At 43.0% G+C, this 19641-nt stretch overlaps 1 protein-coding gene across 10 annotated transcripts in view; it reads left to right on the top strand.

The window, feature by feature from the left end:
- The first annotated feature begins 525 nt into the window (after positions 1 to 525).
- Positions 526 to 19641, top strand: part of SNX19 (sorting nexin 19) — a 47289-nt gene continuing 28173 nt past the window's right edge. For 6 of the 10 annotated variants that reach the window (XR_006713897.1, XR_006713898.1, XM_045483490.1 and 3 more), the window contains exons 1-8: positions 540 to 2745; positions 4487 to 4625; positions 5867 to 5967; positions 6084 to 6203; positions 8118 to 8248; positions 9485 to 9581; positions 10309 to 10489; positions 12980 to 13109. Coding sequence is in view for 8 of the 10 variants with exons in the window: in XM_045483490.1 (XP_045339446.1) it covers positions 1048 to 2745; positions 4487 to 4625; positions 5867 to 5967; positions 6084 to 6203; positions 8118 to 8248; positions 9485 to 9581; positions 10309 to 10489; positions 12980 to 13109 (2597 nt within the window). In the remaining 2 variants the exon portion in view is untranslated. Of the gene's footprint in view, positions 2746 to 4486; positions 4626 to 5866; positions 5968 to 6083; positions 6204 to 8117; positions 8249 to 9484; positions 9582 to 10308; positions 10490 to 12979; positions 13110 to 19641 lie in introns of all 10 variants that reach the window. The other 4 variants (XM_045483492.1, XM_045483487.1, XM_045483495.1 and 1 more) reach the window with 2 other exon arrangements.

Raw genomic sequence — 19641 nt, 5'->3', positions numbered from 1 at the left:
TAGCTTGGGTAATGCCACCAGCAAATAACTCCCAAATCACAAATAGGATTTTGTAACACAGTATATGAAATTTAAGGAATAAATCCATCCCTTAATAATGTTTTATGCCTTGTGTTCTGCAATTGCTCAGAACAAGGTAGGTGAGCTGTGTATTGGGGATTCGAGGGGGGGGCCTCTGGGGGGAAGCAGGGTAAATGTTGAAATGTATCATGACAACGAAAACATTTCCATATGGGATTGAAACAAACTGGGTTAGTGAGACTTTGCCTAAGCAGGAAGAGATGTCGGCGAACTTATTTAATAATTAAACCTAGAAGTCTCAGTCCTTCGTGGGGGGGTCTGCCTGCAAGGCCGCTCTGCGTTCCACGCGGCTTTGGTCACACCCTTTGAGCACTGGCTCTGCAAGCACACAGTTTGGGAAACCGGTGTCCGCAGGTGCTGTCACGGCCGTTCTTCACCACCAGGGGGCGCTGCGCAGCGCCGCGCCTAGGGGTGCGCTAACGCTCTCCCAGCATGCCCTGCTCCGCCGACGTCGACCCGGAAGCTGTCGCCGGCGGCCGCCGGCCGGCAGCCGTGACAGAAGTCGGGCTGCGGAGCGCAGTCGTCCGGGACCCCAACCCGGCGTAGGGTCTCTCCGAGGGCGGCGGCGAAGACACCGTTGAGTCCCTCGAACATCGGGGCTCCGTCTGGGCGCGCCCCCCAGCGGTATGTGACCCGGTGCACGGCGTCTGTAAGTGTCAGGTGAGGACCACTGAAGGCCCTGCCCCGCCCTCCCCAGGCTGCGCGGAGGCTCTTCGACCCCGCATTATGAAGGCAGCCGAGTCTTTGAGAGCAGCTTCTCCGCTGGAAGGGGCTGGAGCGAGGGGGAGAAGCAGAGCCGCCTCTGTCGCTTTGCATTGCCTCTAGGACGTGGAGGGCCCAGAGCCCCCGCCGGGTCCTGAATAGCACTCCACATAACCTCGTCTCCGTACACAGTTAATGCCCCATTCCCTAACTCAGGTGAGATAAGAGAGCGGTTGTCTGGGTAGCCACCTGACCCTTTCAGCCATGAAGGCAGAGACAGTGTCCTCGTTGCAAGAGACTCCAGCTGAGTCCAGCTGGAGCCTCAGTAACCTGCTGAGTAGCCGGAAGCTGATGACTGTGGGGATCGTGCTCGGCTGGCTCATGGTCATCCACTTTCTGGTCAATGTGTGGCTTCTCTGCCTTCTGTCTGCATTGCTAGCAGTGCTGGGAGGATGGCTGGGCTCAAACGCCATTGTGGGGGCTTCAGGTCGACTGCATCTGGAACGCTTCATCCCAGTGGCCACCTGTCCTCCAAACCCTGAGGCAGAGAGGCAATTGGAACAGGAGATCAACCGCACCATCCAGATGATTATTCGGGACTTTGTGTCTTCCTGGTATCGCTCAGTGAGCCAGGAGCCAGCCTTTGAGGAAGAAATGGAGGCCGCCATGAGAGGCTTGGTCCAGGAGCTCCGGAGGAGGATGGGCATGGTGGACAGTCATGCTCTTGTTCAGAGGGTTCTGACTCTGTGCGGTTGTCACCTGCAGAGCTATATTCAGGCAAAGGAGGCCACAGCTGAGAAGCAGAGTGGTACAGTTGAGCCCTCCCAGCTCTGGGAGGCTTACTGCCGAGCTACTGCCCCACATCCTGCTGTACAGAGCCCCAGCACTGAGGTCACCTATACACGTGGCATTGTAAATTTGTTACTGCAAGGACTCGTGCCAAAGCCCCACTTGGAGACCCGGACCGGGCGCCATGTTGTGGTGGAACTCATTACTTGCAATGTAATCTTACCACTAATCAGCAAGCTTTCAGATCCCGACTGGATCCACCTTGTACTTGTGGGCATCTTTTCCAAGGCCAGAAATAATCCTACAGGAGTGGTTAAACCAACCTCCCCAGCCAGTGCTCTGGAAAAGCCCTCAGTGCCCACATCTCTGCCTCTGATTGTTGAGGTACAGAGTCTGCCAGAAGTGAGAGCCCTGTCTCCAGCAGCAGCACCAGTGCTACTAAACTGTAGTGAGCCAGAGGGGCCTTCCCACCACTCGCCAGAAGTTGAAGAAGGCCATGAAGCAATAGAGGGAGAATTGGGTGGAGTGCCAGAAGAAAGAAAAGTAGGAAACAACTCATCTCATTTCCTACAGCCAGATATTCGAGGTCCTTTGTTCTTATGTGAAGAGCTGGAGTCTCCATTGTCTGAACTGAGTAAAGAAACCATCATGCTCATGACCCCAGGCAACTTCCTCTCTGACAGGATCCAGGATGCCCTGTGTGCCCTAGAGGGTCCCCAGTCTCTGGAGTCTAAGAATGTTGAGGCATCTGAAGGAATCGAAGGAGCAGAGGCCGAGGAGGGTCCAGGAACAGAAACAGAGGCAGGCCTGCTGGTCTCCATGCTGACTTCCTGCCCAGAGATCCACATTGACACAGCAGACAAGGAAGTAGAGCAAGGAGATGTCACCTCTCTTACAGCTTTGCTGACAGATCCGGAGAGGACCTGCCCCCCACGACCCTCATGCTTAGAGAAGGATCTCACCAATGGCGTGAGCTCCTTAGATTCTAGTCTCCCACAGGTTCTGCTTTCCTCCTCTCCAACCGGTCCTGTCAGCTCAGCCACCTTCAGCTTTGAGCCCCTGAGCAGTCCAGACGGCCCAGTTGTTATCCAGAACCTTCGTATCACTGGTACCATTACTGCTCGAGAGCACAGTGGCACTGGATTCCACCCATACACGCTCTACACGGTGAAGGTAACAGGATTAGAATTTGGTCACCCCCACTGGGCTGGGAATGGGTTTGGAAAGCAGAGACAGCAAAGCTAGGAATCTAAGGGAGAGAGGGTACTCTTCACTTGTTATGTTTAATTGAACAAGAATCTATATGTGAATGGTCTGAAGATCATTTGTAAAGCAGAGTTAGCCTCTGTTTTGTACCCATGCAGATAATCCTAGAATCTCAGGATTCTTAGGATACTGAGGGTCATATTTTTCAGTGGTTCCCAATGTATAGAGTTTTGTCCAGAAATTCTCTTTCTACTGTTCATTTCTTTCTTTCCTTTTTTAATTACTAGTATCTTTTGTACTTTGTTTAGGAAGGAAGTTTATTTACCTATATACATCTCAGAAGGTGGCAAGTTCCTCATTCCTAGAGATGTTTAAGCACAGAAGTAGGAACTACTTGGCAAAGATGATATGAAGGGGTTCATGTATCAGATGGGTTCAGTTATAGCAGAGTCTCCCTTTAACTGGCTGTAGGATAGGCTGCTTCCAGATTACCTGAAGAGGGTATTTTTGGAAATTCTCACTCCAAATCTATCAGAATCTGAATATTTAAAAAGCAGCCCAAGTGATTTTTGTCGTGCAGCCAGGTTTGGGAATGTATGAGTATTGACTAGTGTCCCTCAAGGAGAAAAATCCACAAAAAGCATCCTAATTCACAGGTGCTCCAAGGTTGAGAGCCCTACCCTGAATTCCATCTGTCTCATAGCTAGGCCTTCTCAGTGCTAGTGTGAGGGACTACTACTTTGCTCATGTCAGTTCATAATGAATAGTTCTCTCTGGCTCTAGAGAATTTTAAAATAGCTTTAAGTCCCACCAACAAAGAGATTGTTTCTTCCATCACTTGCCTCACACTATAATACCTCCTCCAAATAATAATGGTAACCTACTCCTAATGACAAGTGTATACATAGTTCTTCCACATAATTTCATTATATCTTAACTACTCTGTCAAAAAGTCTACCCTGTACTAAGTCACAGCTTCCATGCTGTTCAGGGTGTTCACTCTGGGGGAACATCCAGTACAAGTTGTCTTTTCCCACATACTGGCCCTCCACGCATATTAAGACAGCAAACCTTGACCCCTTACGACATCTCCAGTCTTCATGTGACTTCCAATCATACAGATGATATGTACTTAGGAAAACAAATTTCACTTGAGCTCCAAGAATAATAATTAATCTGCCCAAAGCAAAATAAAAACACATGGTTCTTTAATGCATTCCAGGCAAACAAATGATTTTATTCATCAGCTGTTCTGGATTATTTGTTCTTCTCCCAACTAACATAAATAATCACTGGTTGAGTATAATAGCAAATGGTTATCCTCTTATAACGTCCAAACCCATTATTTAGGAGTGAAAGAGGCAGTGTCACTTTTATTGCTGTTTTATCTTCTGTTTTATACTCTGAGATTTGAAAATTAATTAGCCAATTTTATAAGTCAAAGTGTTTGCAGGAGGGAGTTTTGAGATGGAAGAAGAGAATGGAGAACAGCAAAACTCTTCTTTTTCTGGGGCACATGTGTTAGGAAATGCATCTCATTCCTTAATTCAGCTGCCCTGGGAATTTGAGTTACTCATTACAACTCAGGGCAGCAATCAGCTCTAATAGGTTCAGAAACAATAGGAACATCTTTCTCCCTCTACCCCTACTCTGCTCTTACTCTGTGGCCAGTGAGCTGCTGCACTAAACAAATGTGTTCATTCAACAGTATGAGACAGCTCTGGACGGTGAGAACAGCAGTGGCCTGCAGCAGCTGGCCTACCACACTGTGAATCGCCGCTACCGCGAGTTCCTCAATCTGCAGACACGTCTGGAGGAGAAATCAGATCTACGGAAGTTCATCAAAAGTCAGAGTTTCCCCAGGCTGGACTGCCTGCTTGCTTTACATATCTAGCCACCTGATCTGAGAGGCTAGAGGCCTACTAGTTTGTGAGGAGGGATGGTGGAGGAGAACACAGCATCAAGGAGCCTGTGCTTCCCCCATTTGTTTTCAGATGCTTTTTAGTGCAGGATGGCACTAATCACATTGTTTCTGAGGAATTTCTTTGCCACTGAATGCTCTGTTCTGGGGCCTATCTAGTTTAAGCTTAAGAAGCTTTCACATTTGCACCTGTGTCTCTGAGGTAGCATGAGGCATTAAATTAACTTTTCCAGAGGCATCAATGGATTGCTCTTAAATATTAAAATAGTATCCAGAAATGTTTGCCATCCTTCAAAAATCAGGCTTTTGTGTCTGTGTTGTTTGACACCCATAAGGCGTAGGAACAATACAAAAAGGTAATAAAATTTAAATCTAAATAAAAGCTGGTAAGCGGCTACTTTGTTTAAAAAAAAAAATTACTGATGATCACCCAAATAAAGTTTAGGCATAAGTTATGGATTTCAGTTATGTATTTTCTTTCTTAATAACAATAGCTACTACTGAGTTAAACTTGAAAATATATGCCAGTTTCTCTTCTGAGTACTTTACATATATTAGCTCATTTAATTCTAACAGCTTATGAAACATATTATCATTATACAGAAAAAAAAAGTCAAAGGAAGATTAAACAACTTGCCTTAGGTCATTCTCACAGTAGGGACTGGAGCAAAACTTTAAACTTGCAGAAGAAAGGGACGTCTGGGTGGCTCAGTCGGTTAAGCATCCGACTTCAGCTCAGGTCATGATCTCGCAGTTTGAGTTCAAGACCTGCGTTGGGCTCTGTGCTGACAGCTCAGAGCCTGGAGCCTGCTTCGGATTCTGTGTCTCCTCTCTCTGCCCCTCCCCTGCTTGCACTCTGTCTCTCTCTCCTCTCTAAATAAACATTTAAAAAACTAAAATAAACTTGAAAAAAAATTTAACTTGGGCAACTGGAGTTCAGAGCCTTCATCGATAACCGTTGTAGTGTATGGCCTCATATACCTTAGTACAAGAGTAGATTGTAAGTATTATTTCCTTAAGATATATTTGGAACGCCTGAAATTAAAAAAATCCTAGGAATGTATTCAATAGTTCTGTTTTCCTTACATATATGATATGTTTTATATGGAATACCTCAGTAAATGTTAAGTGAATGAGTTTGTGTTTTTGTTTTTTGTTTTTTTTAAGATGTAAAGGGTCCTAAAAAGCTCTTTCCAGATCTTCCATTTGGAAACATGGATAGTGACAGAGTAGAAGCCCGTAAGAGCCTCCTGGAATCCTTTCTAAAGGTCAGTGTCCTTCTGTTTTGGTTGTGCTCTCATTCTGATTACCAGATACCCAAGCCAAGCTGGAGAGACCTGGGGACAGGAATTTCTCTTTGAAGTCTTTCTTGTGTCTTTTGCAGCAACTCTGTGCCATTCCAGAGATCACTAACAGTGAGGAGATGCAGGAGTTCCTTGCTCTGAACACAGATGCTCGTATTGCCTTTGTCAAGAAACCATTCATGGTGTCCAGAATAGACAAGGTACCTGCAGGGCCACTGTGCTCAGCTTTAGTGTCCCATCAGAGCATAGGCAGGGACTAAAAAATAAAGGAGATTGGGGATGGGGAGAGACAGCAGAAAGGAGTCAGTAGAACATGGACTAGAATTTTCAAGACCTCTTGCAAATATTGCTTGGATCATCATCTTCCTGAATTACAGTAAGCAACTATGAGGATACACTCACCCTGACACTATACATGTACACATATCTCCTGGGGGATATTATGACATTGTTATTCTAGTGGAAGGAGGTAAGGATAGATCTGTACCTCCATAAATAGGTGAGGTCAGAAAAGTCTTTTCTGGAGGAGATCATTCTTGGTATTGGTCACTCAAGTAAAAGAGCCCCAAGACCACACACTCAGCTGGACTTAGACTGGTGTGGTGGTTCTCTGCTAGAGAACAGAGAGTGGAGAGAATTGTACTTTCAAGAGGGGATCTCAGAACCTTTGGAGATGGTAGGAGAAGGATATTTGTGTAGTACATTATATCCTATAAATAGTGATTACCAGCTGATTTTAGAGTCCCCAGGGCACAAGTCTGAGACTTATGTTTATCAAAAGATGGCATATGTTTTAAAAGGTTAGAAAACACTGACTCATTAGCAGAAGGTGGGGCATCACTCTAGACTTAAGAGGATAAAATGTTAAAGTGGAATTTCATGTGGTAGGAATTAGGAGAAATTCACTGCTGTGAGGAAAAACCTGCAAACTGGAAAGGGATGAATGAGGTAAAATCCCCAAAGTTCCGTGCAGATGTGTCCATCCACACAGATGTGTTCACTCACTGACTCACCATCCAGTTACTGCTTGCCTCCTCAAAGCCATGAATAGTACTAGCTGCTGGTGACACAACAGTGACAAAGCAGATAAAGACCCTCCCCAGAGATCTACAATTTTGTGAGCCTTGAGAGCAAGGTGCCATTATCTATTCATACTATCCTCTGTGTTCTTTCCTTGGTTTGTTATGCCCTATGCTTTACTGTAGTCTTACTCAGCCACTCCAGCCTTGTCTCAGCTGTGCTAGCTGTGCTCCTTATAGAGGATGAACACAGGCATGAATTCAGGAAGGCATGACACTACTCTTAGCCAGCAGTGTTAATTAGCAAGGAGCATCAAAGGAAAAGTAAAGATTTCTTTTCATTTCTTGAGTATTGTAAGGTTTCATTTGTTTGTGCATTTTCCTTTTTAGCAAATATCTATATGCCATTTTCCCATTCTGAGAAATACAGACAACTCTTACTCTTCAGTGAGGATTGCTTTATTTGGTCTTTATGACCAAATATTTGGTGTTTATGAGTAGAAAAGTTGATATCAACTCAAGATTCCTTAATTTTGACATGAGTGATTTTTGTTATTCTTTCTGTAAAGAAGAGAAATTGTTTGAATTAACTGGAAAAACCAGTTCTTTACTCTGTGAATTACTCTGAGCATGTTAATATGTATGCTACCAGACTGCATTTCTTACTTGATAATCTTTACTCTTTCTTTTTTCCATATATCCCTGCCTATGTTACTTCCATTTATTCACATCTTGGTGAAAGTATTATTGATTTAAAAACTAAAAATTATTCCTTTATATACAAGGAAAGAAATTGAGAAATGAAAAGTATTTCACCAGCCTGTAGAACTCTCAAGGTTTTTATTTATCTCATTGTTTGTTTTGACTTATTTTCCCATGGTATTGTTTGTCTTAACTCTGTGAGGAAGAAGATTTTTATGGCCATAGAGAAAAGGGAGAATAGTTGACAGTAAATCTGCCTGATACCTGACTGTGCTGATGAGTAAGACTCCACTAGCTAGCCTAGCTATCTGCGCATCCTAATTGCATAAAGCAGCGTGAGACAACTGCTCATTTGGTGGTTCCTGTCTGACCCTGCACCTCTGACCCCTGCAGATGGTGGTGAGTGCTATCGTGGACACCTTGAAGACAGCATTTCCTCGCTCTGAACCCCAGAGTCCCACAGAAGAGCTGAGTGAGGCCGAGACAGAAAGCAAGCCCCAGACAGAAGGCAAGAAGACTAGCAAGTGAGAAACCCTTCAGTTATCCAGGGACCCTTTCCAGTTCTCAAGTTGATTGCCAGTCTTCAGCCAAATCCCATCTCCACTTTCAATCCCTAGGAGAGAGGAGATGGGTAACACATACCAGTTATTATACAAAACCAGGCTCCACCAACCTAAAGGAGCCTAAGATCCAGCATAGGCATCCCTGATGAATGTTTGTCTCGCCATAGGATCCCAGGACTTAAACTGATCAGGAATTTTTAATTAGAAGGAAAACTCTAGAATAGAGATAATGTCCTTTTCTATTTTCCTGTAAAATTGAGATGTTTCTTTTCTATGAAGAATTAAGGCTGATAACTGATCTCTGTTTGCCATCGTTTCTGCAGCTCTTAGCTCCAAAGATGCATATACTAGCAATAAACAGGAAGGGGCCAGCTGTTGTTTCCTGCACTAGGGTCCCAGATATACCCTTTCAAAGCCGACATGTGGAAGGGAATGGCACCACTCAACCTTTAGTGCAAACTTCATATCTGTATCTGGGCCATTATGAAGAGACAGAGAGAAAGACAGAGAGAGAGAGAGAGATAATGTGTGTTTATGTGTGTGTTGGAGTGGGGAGAGGGAAGGATAGAGTTTGTATGTTTATGTCTGTATGTCTGACTGTCTTTGTGTACATGTGTCATGTACCAGCAATAACACTCATAATTTTTAGCCTTTTTTTTTTTTTTTTTTTTACTGAGCCCATATTTTGAAAGGTGACCATGATATCTGTGCTTATAAGATGCTTGAAACATTGAGGTTAGCACTTGTGGTCCCTCCCCTGGTTTTATTTGGAATACAAGGAGAATAAATGGATGTGCAAATAGGGTACTAACAGTAACAACTAAAGCCTTGGTTTATTCCACACGTCTCTTTAATCTTTGACAAATTTTTAATGAGAATATAGTATATGCTAGCCATTTTTCTAGCTTATGGGAATACGGCCATAATAGACTGGTCCCTGTTTTACATTAGCAAAAACCCTTTCACAAATGCATTGTGCACATAGCTTAGTGCAGTGGTTGCACTATGTATTGAGAATTGCCTGACTGTCACTTGGGGAATTTCAGGGCCAGGTCTCTCCTGGAAACTCTGACCACAGTAAGATCCCTAGAATAAGTATGAGTGTTCTTGTTTTAAGGTATTAATACTTGTCAGTCCTTCATATAGGAATCAAAATCATGCATTACATTCTGTTTCTGCTCGTTGTGTCAATACCAGGTCCAGGCTGAGGTTCTCATCCAGTAAGATTGCTCCAGCACTGAATATAACTGAAGCACCTGAGAAGATTCTATATTGTTTCCAGGAAGGCAGTGTGGTAAGATAACCAGATGACTCCTGGAATTAATCACTGGGAGGTTGACCCTGCAGTTATAGACAATTGAGACATTCTCTAAAGTTAGGAGGGATGTAGGTGCCTTGCTGAAGGACCCAACCAGCATCTGTGTCTCTAACTTTTATTCTTTTTTTTTTTTTAATTTTTTTTTAATGTTTATTTCTTTTTGAGACAGAGAGAGACAGAGTGTGAGCTGGAGAAGGGGCAAAGAGAGAGGGAGACACAGAATCTGAAGCAGGCTCCAGGCTCTGAGCACAGAGCCTGACGCAGGGCTTGAACTCACGAACCGCGAGATCATGACCTGAGCTGAAGTCGGACGCTTAACCGACTGAGCCACCCGGGCACCCCTCTAACTTTTATTCTAAAAGTATTTTCTCTGGGTAGTTTGTAATTCCTACTGGCTCTGGGTCAGCAGTTTGACTTCTCAAGCACCATGGGTTTGGAATAAAAGGTGGCAGAATGAGAAGGAAAGCCAGTTCCTGGAAGAGAATAGATGACCCAAATGTGTTTGCAGCAAGTGCAAATACAAAGGCATTGTTTTACTTGCAGTTTTGGTAGAAGCTAAAGACTTTCCTGAGGTAGTCACAGAGTCATTTGGGTTCTGTACTCATGATACTTTTGCAGAGAAGGAACAGGGAAACTCAAATGCCACAGTTGCTCTCGTATATTTCTCATACTTTATGTGATGTGCCACTGGCTCTTTCCTCAGGAGTCAGAGATCCTATCCATGTCTGGGATGGAGTCCTTTATTGAAAAACAGACAAAGTTACTAGAAATGCAGCCAGCAGAAGTCCCAGAAAAAGACTGTGAACAAATCCCCAAAGGTTGTGTGGATGGTTACTTGTCAGATCCAGCCGTGCCAGCCCAAGACCTCAGCACCAGTGATCCGGGTAAGCGACAGGGTCCCTGCTCCTACAGAGAAGGGAGCCATGGTATAGTATACTTGGGACTTGTGACAGTGGGATTTGTCCATTTAATTTCTCTTCTGTTTAGCTAAGCAAACCATGTGTTAAAAACCAGTGCTTGAGGTGCTCTGCCGAGCCTGGCATACAAAGAAGAATCCGACACAGTCCCAGGGCAACAGGGCACAAAAACAGGGAGCTCTGATCCAGCAAGATGAGATCTATGCTTATCATATCATTATCTTATGTATGTTATTTATGGCATGCTTTGGCATCTTTGGACTACTCCCTTTATCTGCAAAACTTCCTTCCTTCATGTCTGTAGTCCCCCTCTCCTGGTTTTCTTTCTGCCTCTCATGTAGTTAGTCTCTTAGTCCCATTTGTTGGTTCTCTTACTAGCCTTCCAGAGCTTTATTTTTGGCTCTTTATTCTTACTCTGCATGGTCCCCCTGAGTGATCTCATTTGTACTATTGATTTCAAATCTAACACATGTGCTGATGATGCCTAAATGTTGGATGTTGTCTTTCCACTTGCCTACTAGAAATCTTCACTTAGATATAGCACAGGGCAGCTGAAGTGCAACCTGTGTGAAATGGAATTCTTCCTCTCCCTGGAGCTTTTCCTTCTGTTTTATTTACTGCCATGGCAAGTGATACCACCCAGTGCCCCACCATAGAGCAGGAAAGGAGAAGAGGTGAGGATAGGGCAGGTTTGCTTCCTAGAAAAAGTGCAGATGTTTTCTACATGGGCAAAAATGGGAGCCCAGGATATTAGTATGTTTGCTGAGCTATAATTTATAAAAAAGGTTTTCAGTTCCACCAAGACAAAGTTTCCCACAAAGTCTCTTCAAGAAGAGATTACAAAATCTTTAGTTCAGAAGGAAAAAAAAACCAAAAAAGCCGATTTCAACATTGTTTCTTGGATGCCCATGAATAGTCACTTGACCTCACTCTATGGGACCTCTGCTTAACTGTGAGGAAGAAAAAATGAAATTTACAACCCCACCTCTTCACACATGTCTCACTGGGTAAGTAAATAAAGTGTTATAATGGCAAAAGCATCAGAACTGTAAGAAAGATGAAATGGGTAAAACAGTATCAACAGCCAAAATCAAGGCTGTAAATTTTCAACATCATAACTCTAAAGATATAGTTTATGCCTGAGCTTTTCTTTTAGCCTTAAGAAACTCAAAATTCTCACATGACAGGAAATTTACCATTTTGTTCCAGAGGACTTGGTGCCTTGTTTTGCTTTTTCTTATATTTTCTGCTATGACTAACTGTCACCACATGGTGGCAGCTCTAGGTAAACACTAAACCTGAGAAAATAGAATTGAGAAGGGTGACAGATGCTCAGAATGATGCTGTTTCCCAAGGACCTAAATATCCTGTCTTTGAGCAAATGACTGGAAAGTAAACATACCAGTTCTAATTTCCCCTTGAGATGCAGTGCATAAAAAATATGTATATTGGGTGGGATTAAGAAAAAAGTAGGATTCAGTTCTACAGATTCATCTAAATCTGAAGTCATTAATGTTCTAAAGAACCCTTTAGGGAGAAGAGCTTGGGCAAACTGGCCCAGACAATACCTATTTGTCCTAGACCAACAAAATTATTGTTGATGATTAATTGTAATATTAATCACAGCAATAGCATCAGATTGCTGAGATTCATTCATTCATTCATTCATTCATTCATTCATATATTCCTAGGGATGTCTCTTGGGAGGCAAATCACAGATGACATGGGACCCCTGAACAGGGTTAGAGAACAGATGCTTCCATCCATGAAATACATCTGTTCAGGAGACTTCAGCCTAGCACGGATGTGAACTCATTTGTGGTCCTCTTTCCAGTCTTTGAAATAGGAAGGAAATCAATAAATGTCATGGCCTTTTTTACCAAAGGTATAGTGCTCTTTCTAGAACTGCATGTTATCTCAGAACCAAACTGAAGCCTCCTGGATCCCAAGGCAGGATGCTCTGTGTAATGGAGACGCTTTCAAAGCAACTTGTTTATAGGAGAATGAATCCTAAATCTTTCCCCAGATCTGCTGCCCACAACATTTCCATGATGCTTTGTGGAGGCCAGTGGAATATAAGGATGGAAGAGACTGGGCCTTGCCAATTCCAGTTAGTCACTAGTTGGGAGCAATTACTTGGAACAGAATGTATTCAGCTCCCTGGAGAGAATACAGAAGAAACAGAAGCTAGGTGGGAAAAATATTTATATGTAAAATCTTTTAGAAAGGCGAACAATATTTACTGAGTGACTGAGAAACATAAACAAAAGAATTATAAAGAAATACAGAGCCTATCACTGAACTTCTTAGATATAAAGTAAACATCTCTTGATTTGAGTAAAGAAGAATTACAGAAATACAAGATGATTGATATAAAGGTGACGATCCAGTTCATTGAAATATGTTCCACCTGAATGGGTCTCTTCTCAGTTACTTTTGATGCCTTTCATTCCTCAGGAACAGAGACAGAGCTAGCTGACACAGCCCTGGATCTGCTCCTCTTGCTGCTAATGGAACAGTGGAGATGGCTGTGTACAGAAAACATGCAAAAAGTTCTTCGTCTTGTCTTTGGGACCCTAATTCAGAGGTAAGACTGCAGAGTTCTCTATCGTATTAGAGTCTCAAGTTGGACAGGGCTTGGGTGTGAATTCTGAATTCTGCACTGGAGAGGGAAAGTGTCGAGTCCAGGAAACCTGTGGCCATAACGGAAGACAGAGACTCTGTTGTAGGGGTACAGGGATGAAGACTGCCTGAGGTGTACCAAAAGGCTTGTATTAATCACCTCATTGTCTAAAGAATGAATGGGTCTGCTTCTATAGGACTTCTGGCATAATCCACCGAGTTACAGACATTGCCTGTGATCTTAAAATACTTCAACTCTTACTACTGGGGGATCCATTCTCCACCCAGTTAAACCCCAAGCCCTACACTGTTCACCTTGTTACAGTGAACATTTCACTGACAGTATGTATTCACTGTGATGATAAATAATGAGAAAGACAAGGCGAAAACAGATCAGTGCTCTGAAAATAAAGATTGTTTTCTCCAAAAGGTGGGTAAATAGTCAACAACTGAGCAAGTACTTCCACAGGATGGTAAGGAATAGAAGTATACTTGGATTTAAAATGTGGATTGTGATCCCAACACCACTTATATCTCTTAAAAGATCTGTGAAAAGATTTATTCTGTGGAACTTTTTGTGGTATCCTCTCCCACCTTCCCCCAGAACTGAGGAGCCCTCTTGTCTACCCTTAGAGTTGTGATCATAATACTGATAACACAGCGTATTAGAGAAATAATGTTCTTTCCCTAAACTAGTGGTCAAGTGAGGGCCAGTTTTCTCCCAGGGGTAGTTGGCAATATCAGGAGACATTTTGAGTCGTCACAACTGGGAAGGGACATAGGAGACTATTTAATCTAGTGGGTAGAGGCCAGGGATGCTATTACACTACACAGGACAGCACTCTCCCCACTCCCAATGCCCCAAACAACACTGAATCATCCTACCCAAAATAACAGTAGTACAGAGGTTGAGAAACCATGTTCTAGACTACCAGTTCTTTAGGGAGTACACCTGACTTTATATCCCCAGCAACTTACACAGGACCCAGGACATAGAAGATGCTCACTAAATGCCAAATCAAAGATAAACATTTCCTTTCTCATTACCTTCATACTTGAAAGCAGAGTCTGTCTGTGTTGTTTTCAGTCACTTGTGGATGTTGTTAATTGAGCCTTTGTTTCTCTTCTTCCTCTGTTAAGCTTCCCCTTGCTGATCTTCCAAAATCTTCCAAAATGCTGATCTTTCAAAAAATTGGAAGATCCTAAAACTAGCTAGTATGTGATAATTGATTACCCTCATCCTTGAAGGCATTTACATGACAAATTGGTTTCAAAACACAAGAAAGTATTCAAAGATAAGGATTCATATATGAAAAAGGTAGGAAGAAGTTTACCTGAAGTGTAAATAACTCAGAATATTAAAGGGCTTGAGCCAGTACCAGATAAGGAGAGAGAAATATATTTGGCGATTACAGGCTGATCACTGAAGAAGTAGTATTTTACATAGTCAGGGTTCTTAGAGATCTAAACCAGGGAGATTAAATACAAGGAAATTTCAAACTTGAGAATTCTAAGCCAGATTGCATTTACCTCAGTGGGCAATGATTATAAATTCTCTCGGGATAGGGAAGAGATAAGAGTAAAGTGGAGTGGATGCGATGTGCAGAAGTAAATATATTGTGCCCTCTGATCTGAGCAGTTTCTGGGTTTGACTGGTAGACAGTTGTCCAAGCTGTTTGTAGCATTCATCCACTTCCCCTTGAAATACTGTTACCTGTCTATCTAGCTGGGAAATTGTTTTGGTCTTACTCCTTAATTCACCAGGCTGGTCAGTAGTGAACAAAACAGATAGTCTCTACTTTTCACATTTTGTACAGTTTAATGGGGGTTAGAACAGAGGGCCTTATCCACGATCACAAAGCTAATGCATGGTGGAGCCAGAAATCAAATCCAGAAATTCCAAAGCCCAAGTTCTTATCCACACAATATACTACTACTCTGCTATGATTAATTTCTCTGAGCTTTGGTTTCCTCATCTGGAAAATAGGAATAATAATAGTGTCAATCTCAGGTGCGTAGAAGGTATCCAGTAGATGTTAGGTCCTAATTATTTGCACTTCAGAAAAAGGAAAGGATAAAAAAAAAATTCTTTCTCTTTCTAATTCCTCCAGCTGGTGACCCCAGATTTGTTCTACTCTTACATCTTCAGGTTGGTCTACCCTATACCCGTCTCCTGTAGCAACTGCTATCCCCACTGTGCCTGTGTCTCTGAGTTTTGCAGAATAGAGCTCCTAAACAATAAAGGCTTTGTAAGGGGTTTCTAGGTGACTTTGTGCCAATGGGTTCCTTTGTTAAAGTAACAACTAGAGTATTCCCATGTCTGACATCATGAAGCAGACCACCCAGGTATATTTCCAGGACAGACAAGTGTAGGTTAAGTATAGAATTCAGTAGTATTTTCCAGGTGCTCCTGGTTACATGGGTGGGGAGAGCTGCTAGACTCAAGTAATGCCTTCATGAGAAGAACTTTGAATCAGGCTTGCTCACCTTTTCATCCCCAGCCCTTGACAATTCTACTAGAACTACACCTCTAGTTAGCTGGATAGATAGCTGTCTGGTGAATGAATATGAGCAAAACCCACATGGAGCTCACACCATAAACAAAATCAGGGAGAGGGCTTACAACTAAATTTCCCTTGACATTCCCTTAACTTTTTCTTTTTTAATGGAGTGGCATCTCTGTTTGTTAAAGGAGGGAAATTCTGGATGTCTTTAGTGAATTTGAATGAAGCCAAGATGAATCTTGTGCAAGAATAGAATTTTGTGGCTAGTTACTTCTGGAAAACTCTTTGTAACTGTGGTCTGTTATCTTTGTTCATCATAGATTTTTCCAGGCGATGATATTTTGTCCTTATTCACTTGTCTCATACCCTTCCTATCAAAAAGTTCCCACTTCTATCAAATGTTATTGTTAGGTCCATTTTGTTTTGTGTTAGCTACAGTGGAAATGGGAACATAGCCAGTTGACACCCTTCACACCCTAAGTCTCCACAGACTAGAATTAAGAGTTTCATCCTTCCCTATTCAAGGCCTTTCATCCTTCCCTAGAAATCATTCCCATCTTTTAAATGATGCACATGGCCCCCTTCTCAAATAGCTGGTACTGGGTTCACAGTGTTCTTGAAGCGTTTTAAAGGGAGTCAAGGGGTCTCTGAGGGGCTGTCAGTTAAGCGTCCGACTTCGGCTCAGGTCATGATCTCATGGTCATGGGTTTGAACCCTGCGTCAGGCTCTGTGCTGACAGCTCAGAGCCTGGAGCCTGCTTTGGATTCTGTGTCTCCCCACTCTCTCTCACTCTCTGCCCCTCCCCCACTCATGCTCTGTCTCTCAAGAATGAATAAATGTTTAAACAAACAAACAAATAAATAAATAAATAAATAAATAAATAAATAAATAAAAGATGGGAGTTAAGAGGCAACCATGGATATCTGGGGAAAGAATTACAATTCCCCTTCCAGAAGTTCGAAGTATCTGTGGCCTGTGGTCTTACACCAGCAAGTTCCCCTGTGCATGGTAGACAGGGAATAGACAGGGCTTACTTCAGGACTCAAAGTGTAGATACTTTGTAGATAACAATGTAGATAACACAATGTAGATAACATTGTCACCTTCAGCATATTTAGTGCCCAGCAAACCTTTGTTGAGAGTTTACTTTGTGCAGACACTATACTGAACACACAAACGCATTATATCGTTTAATCCCCTCAAAGCCCTGTAGAACAGCTATGATCCCCGTTTCAAAGATGAGGAAGCTAAGGCTTACAAAGAAGTGTGGTTATTTAATCCAGATCACAGAGCTAATAGGTATACCACAGGCAGAATCTGAACCCATGTTTGTCTAATTTTCAGCTTAATGACTTCATCTTTTCTGATCAGTTTTGCTCTGGGATTTGAAGGGATTAAAAACCAACAAAATTATTTTGCCTCAGAGTAGTCTACGTTCCCCAAGAGGAAATTTTCAGTCATTTTGTAAAATCCAAATCACATTTCCCTATATGCACATTCTCATGTAACACAAAGGGCCCTGCAGCATCCTAATCCTAAGGTCATCCCATGTTACATGTCCCCTGAACGGCTTACGCTTCTTTTTATTTTTAAGATGCGGTTAATACAGTGCTACATTCTTGGGCTTTATTTGCTTTGGTAAGCAAATAAGTTGGAATTTGATATCCCCCCAAAGCTACAGCACCTCCCCCACCTCCCCACCACTCCACATACCTTTGTTACTATTACAAGAGGTACAGTGTGGTCCCTGCCTGCTTCAGTGTTGGCCTCTCTGAGACTGTCCCCAGGAAGCACCATGGCTGTTCAGTCTCTGAAACCATAAGTATCTGAGCTGTATCCTTTTGCAGCATACTTGGGCTGTCTTTAGTTCTGCACTTTAAAGGTAGTTGGTATTGATGGCACTGATAGCTATTGCCACTTCTCTAGTCATCGTGAACACACTGCAGTTTGGGCATCAGGGACAGAACTGCCATCTAGATTTACATTCATTACCTTAAAATGTCATAATTTTCCAGCCTCCAGCATTATCATCTCTAAGAAAATAAGTTAGCTTCTGCTTTCAACTTTGTTTACTCCCCTTGCTCCCTTAAAAGATCTATATACGTAACTGCCTTGGATGCCAAGGACTCCTGCCAAATCATGAACAGTCACTCCCTCAGTCTCTCTCTAGCCTGCAAAAAAAAAAAAAAAAAGGAGAGTAAATTCAACCTCATGACCCCTCCTTCTAAGCCAAGGTTGGAAGAGTTCTGGTCTGAGCCAGGCTTCATAAATCTCCCTTGATTGTTGATGTTGTTGATGGTGTGGAGAGAGTGGGGGAAGGGAGCTAAAGAGAAGTTAGATGCCCAAAAAAGGCATTGTTAAGTCAAAGGGAAGTCTTGCACGCATGCGCGCCTGACCTCGTATGTCAGCTTCCGTGCTGGGAACATCCAATTATGTAAGAAGGAGCACTCCTTATTTGGAATTAGAGACAGAGGGAGGGGAAGAGGAGTGGGGGTAGCAGTCTAAGCCAAGAAGTGAATCCAGCTTGTGCAGACTGCTCATGTCCGAAAACAGAAGAAACTTAACAGTATCCCTGCATGCATCAGAATCAGGGTTAAGAAATTGGACAAGTACTCAGATATGACTAGGCTGGAGGGAAAGAGGAGAGATGTACTGTGCTCCATTGATGGTAGAAGGTTTGGGGCAGGAAGACCCAGCCAAGGTAAGGGGTGAGATTATTATGGAGTCCTGATGTAGAGCAAAGGAATGAGAAGAAGCTGGACTGGTTCCCTGCTTGGATGCCCAGAGCAGCGATCTGATAAAAATATGAGGCAGGCTAGCAGTAGAGTACACGAATGCCACGTCTCGTGGCTCTGCCCTCCCCATGGCCCCGAAGATGGCATCAGACTCTGTGTCAAAAGGGCAGCAGACACATTCTTGGCATCTACATCAGGATTTCTTAAAGAGTGAGTGAGTGAGTGAATGTGTTTGTGTGTGTATGTTGAGGGGCACGTGGGAATGGAATAGTGTGATAAAAAGAGTAGGGAAAAGGGAAGAAGGTTCTGTGATCTGTGGGCAAAGAGACTAGTTATGTTAAGTCAGGAATTATATGGAGATGAAGAAGAAAAGAAAGAATGTGTCAGGTTTAAGGAGTCCAACAAGCAGTGCACTTGAAAATTAAATGGATGAAAAAATTAAATGGCAGGCACTGGACTTTATGCCAGGCCATGGACTCATTTTCTTAGAAAAGCAGTCTCTATAGATTATCTCCAGGGAAAATCAGAAGGTGTATGGGGAGAGAGAGTAGGGGAGCATTGGAGAGGCTGTGCTGCCAGGCAAGAATGTGCATTTTCCAGAAAGACAATTATGAATGGCTGACCGTGTACTCTTTTGCCTCCACTAATTCTCTTAGGTCACTCCAGAGTCTTAGGTGCTCTCTAAGAGGAATCTATTCAAGGGCCTCTTTCTCAGTGGGCATGTCTAGGTAGCAGATGGATAAAGGGTCTTTCTGACATTGGTTATATCTTAAGGGGGGAACATCAGGCCTGCCACCAAAGGGTACAAGTAAGTGCAACAGGAAAGGAGCTAACATTTGTTAAATACTAACTATACCAGGTAAGCAGCCATGTACTTCAGGTACTAATGTGCAGTGCAGTTCTGTGAGATAGACATATATTTACACATTTTACAAGTGAGGAAAAAGATATTTGGGTTAAATAATCTTCCCAGAATTATAGAGCTAGTAAGTATCACACCCAGGATTCCACCTCAGTCATCCTGGCCTCAAAGCCTATGAAATTGCTGCTGCTCCATACTGCCTCCCTACTCTGCAAGCTTCCTCACCAAGGCGTGACCACTAGAATTGACCTTGCAAGTTCCTGTGCCTTATTTCCATCTAATCTCTCTTGCTTTCCATCTGACTAGACTGAGGGACACATGCACATGATGGTAGTATATAAATTCATTTCCATCTGAATATTTCTGATTTTATTCTTAAAACATTCCTGGATCAGA

This window comes from Leopardus geoffroyi, chromosome D1 (assembly GCF_018350155.1).
Source record: "Leopardus geoffroyi isolate Oge1 chromosome D1, O.geoffroyi_Oge1_pat1.0, whole genome shotgun sequence".
NCBI lineage: Eukaryota > Metazoa > Chordata > Mammalia > Carnivora > Felidae > Leopardus > Leopardus geoffroyi.
This window is presented reverse-complemented; position numbering and strand designations above follow the sequence as displayed.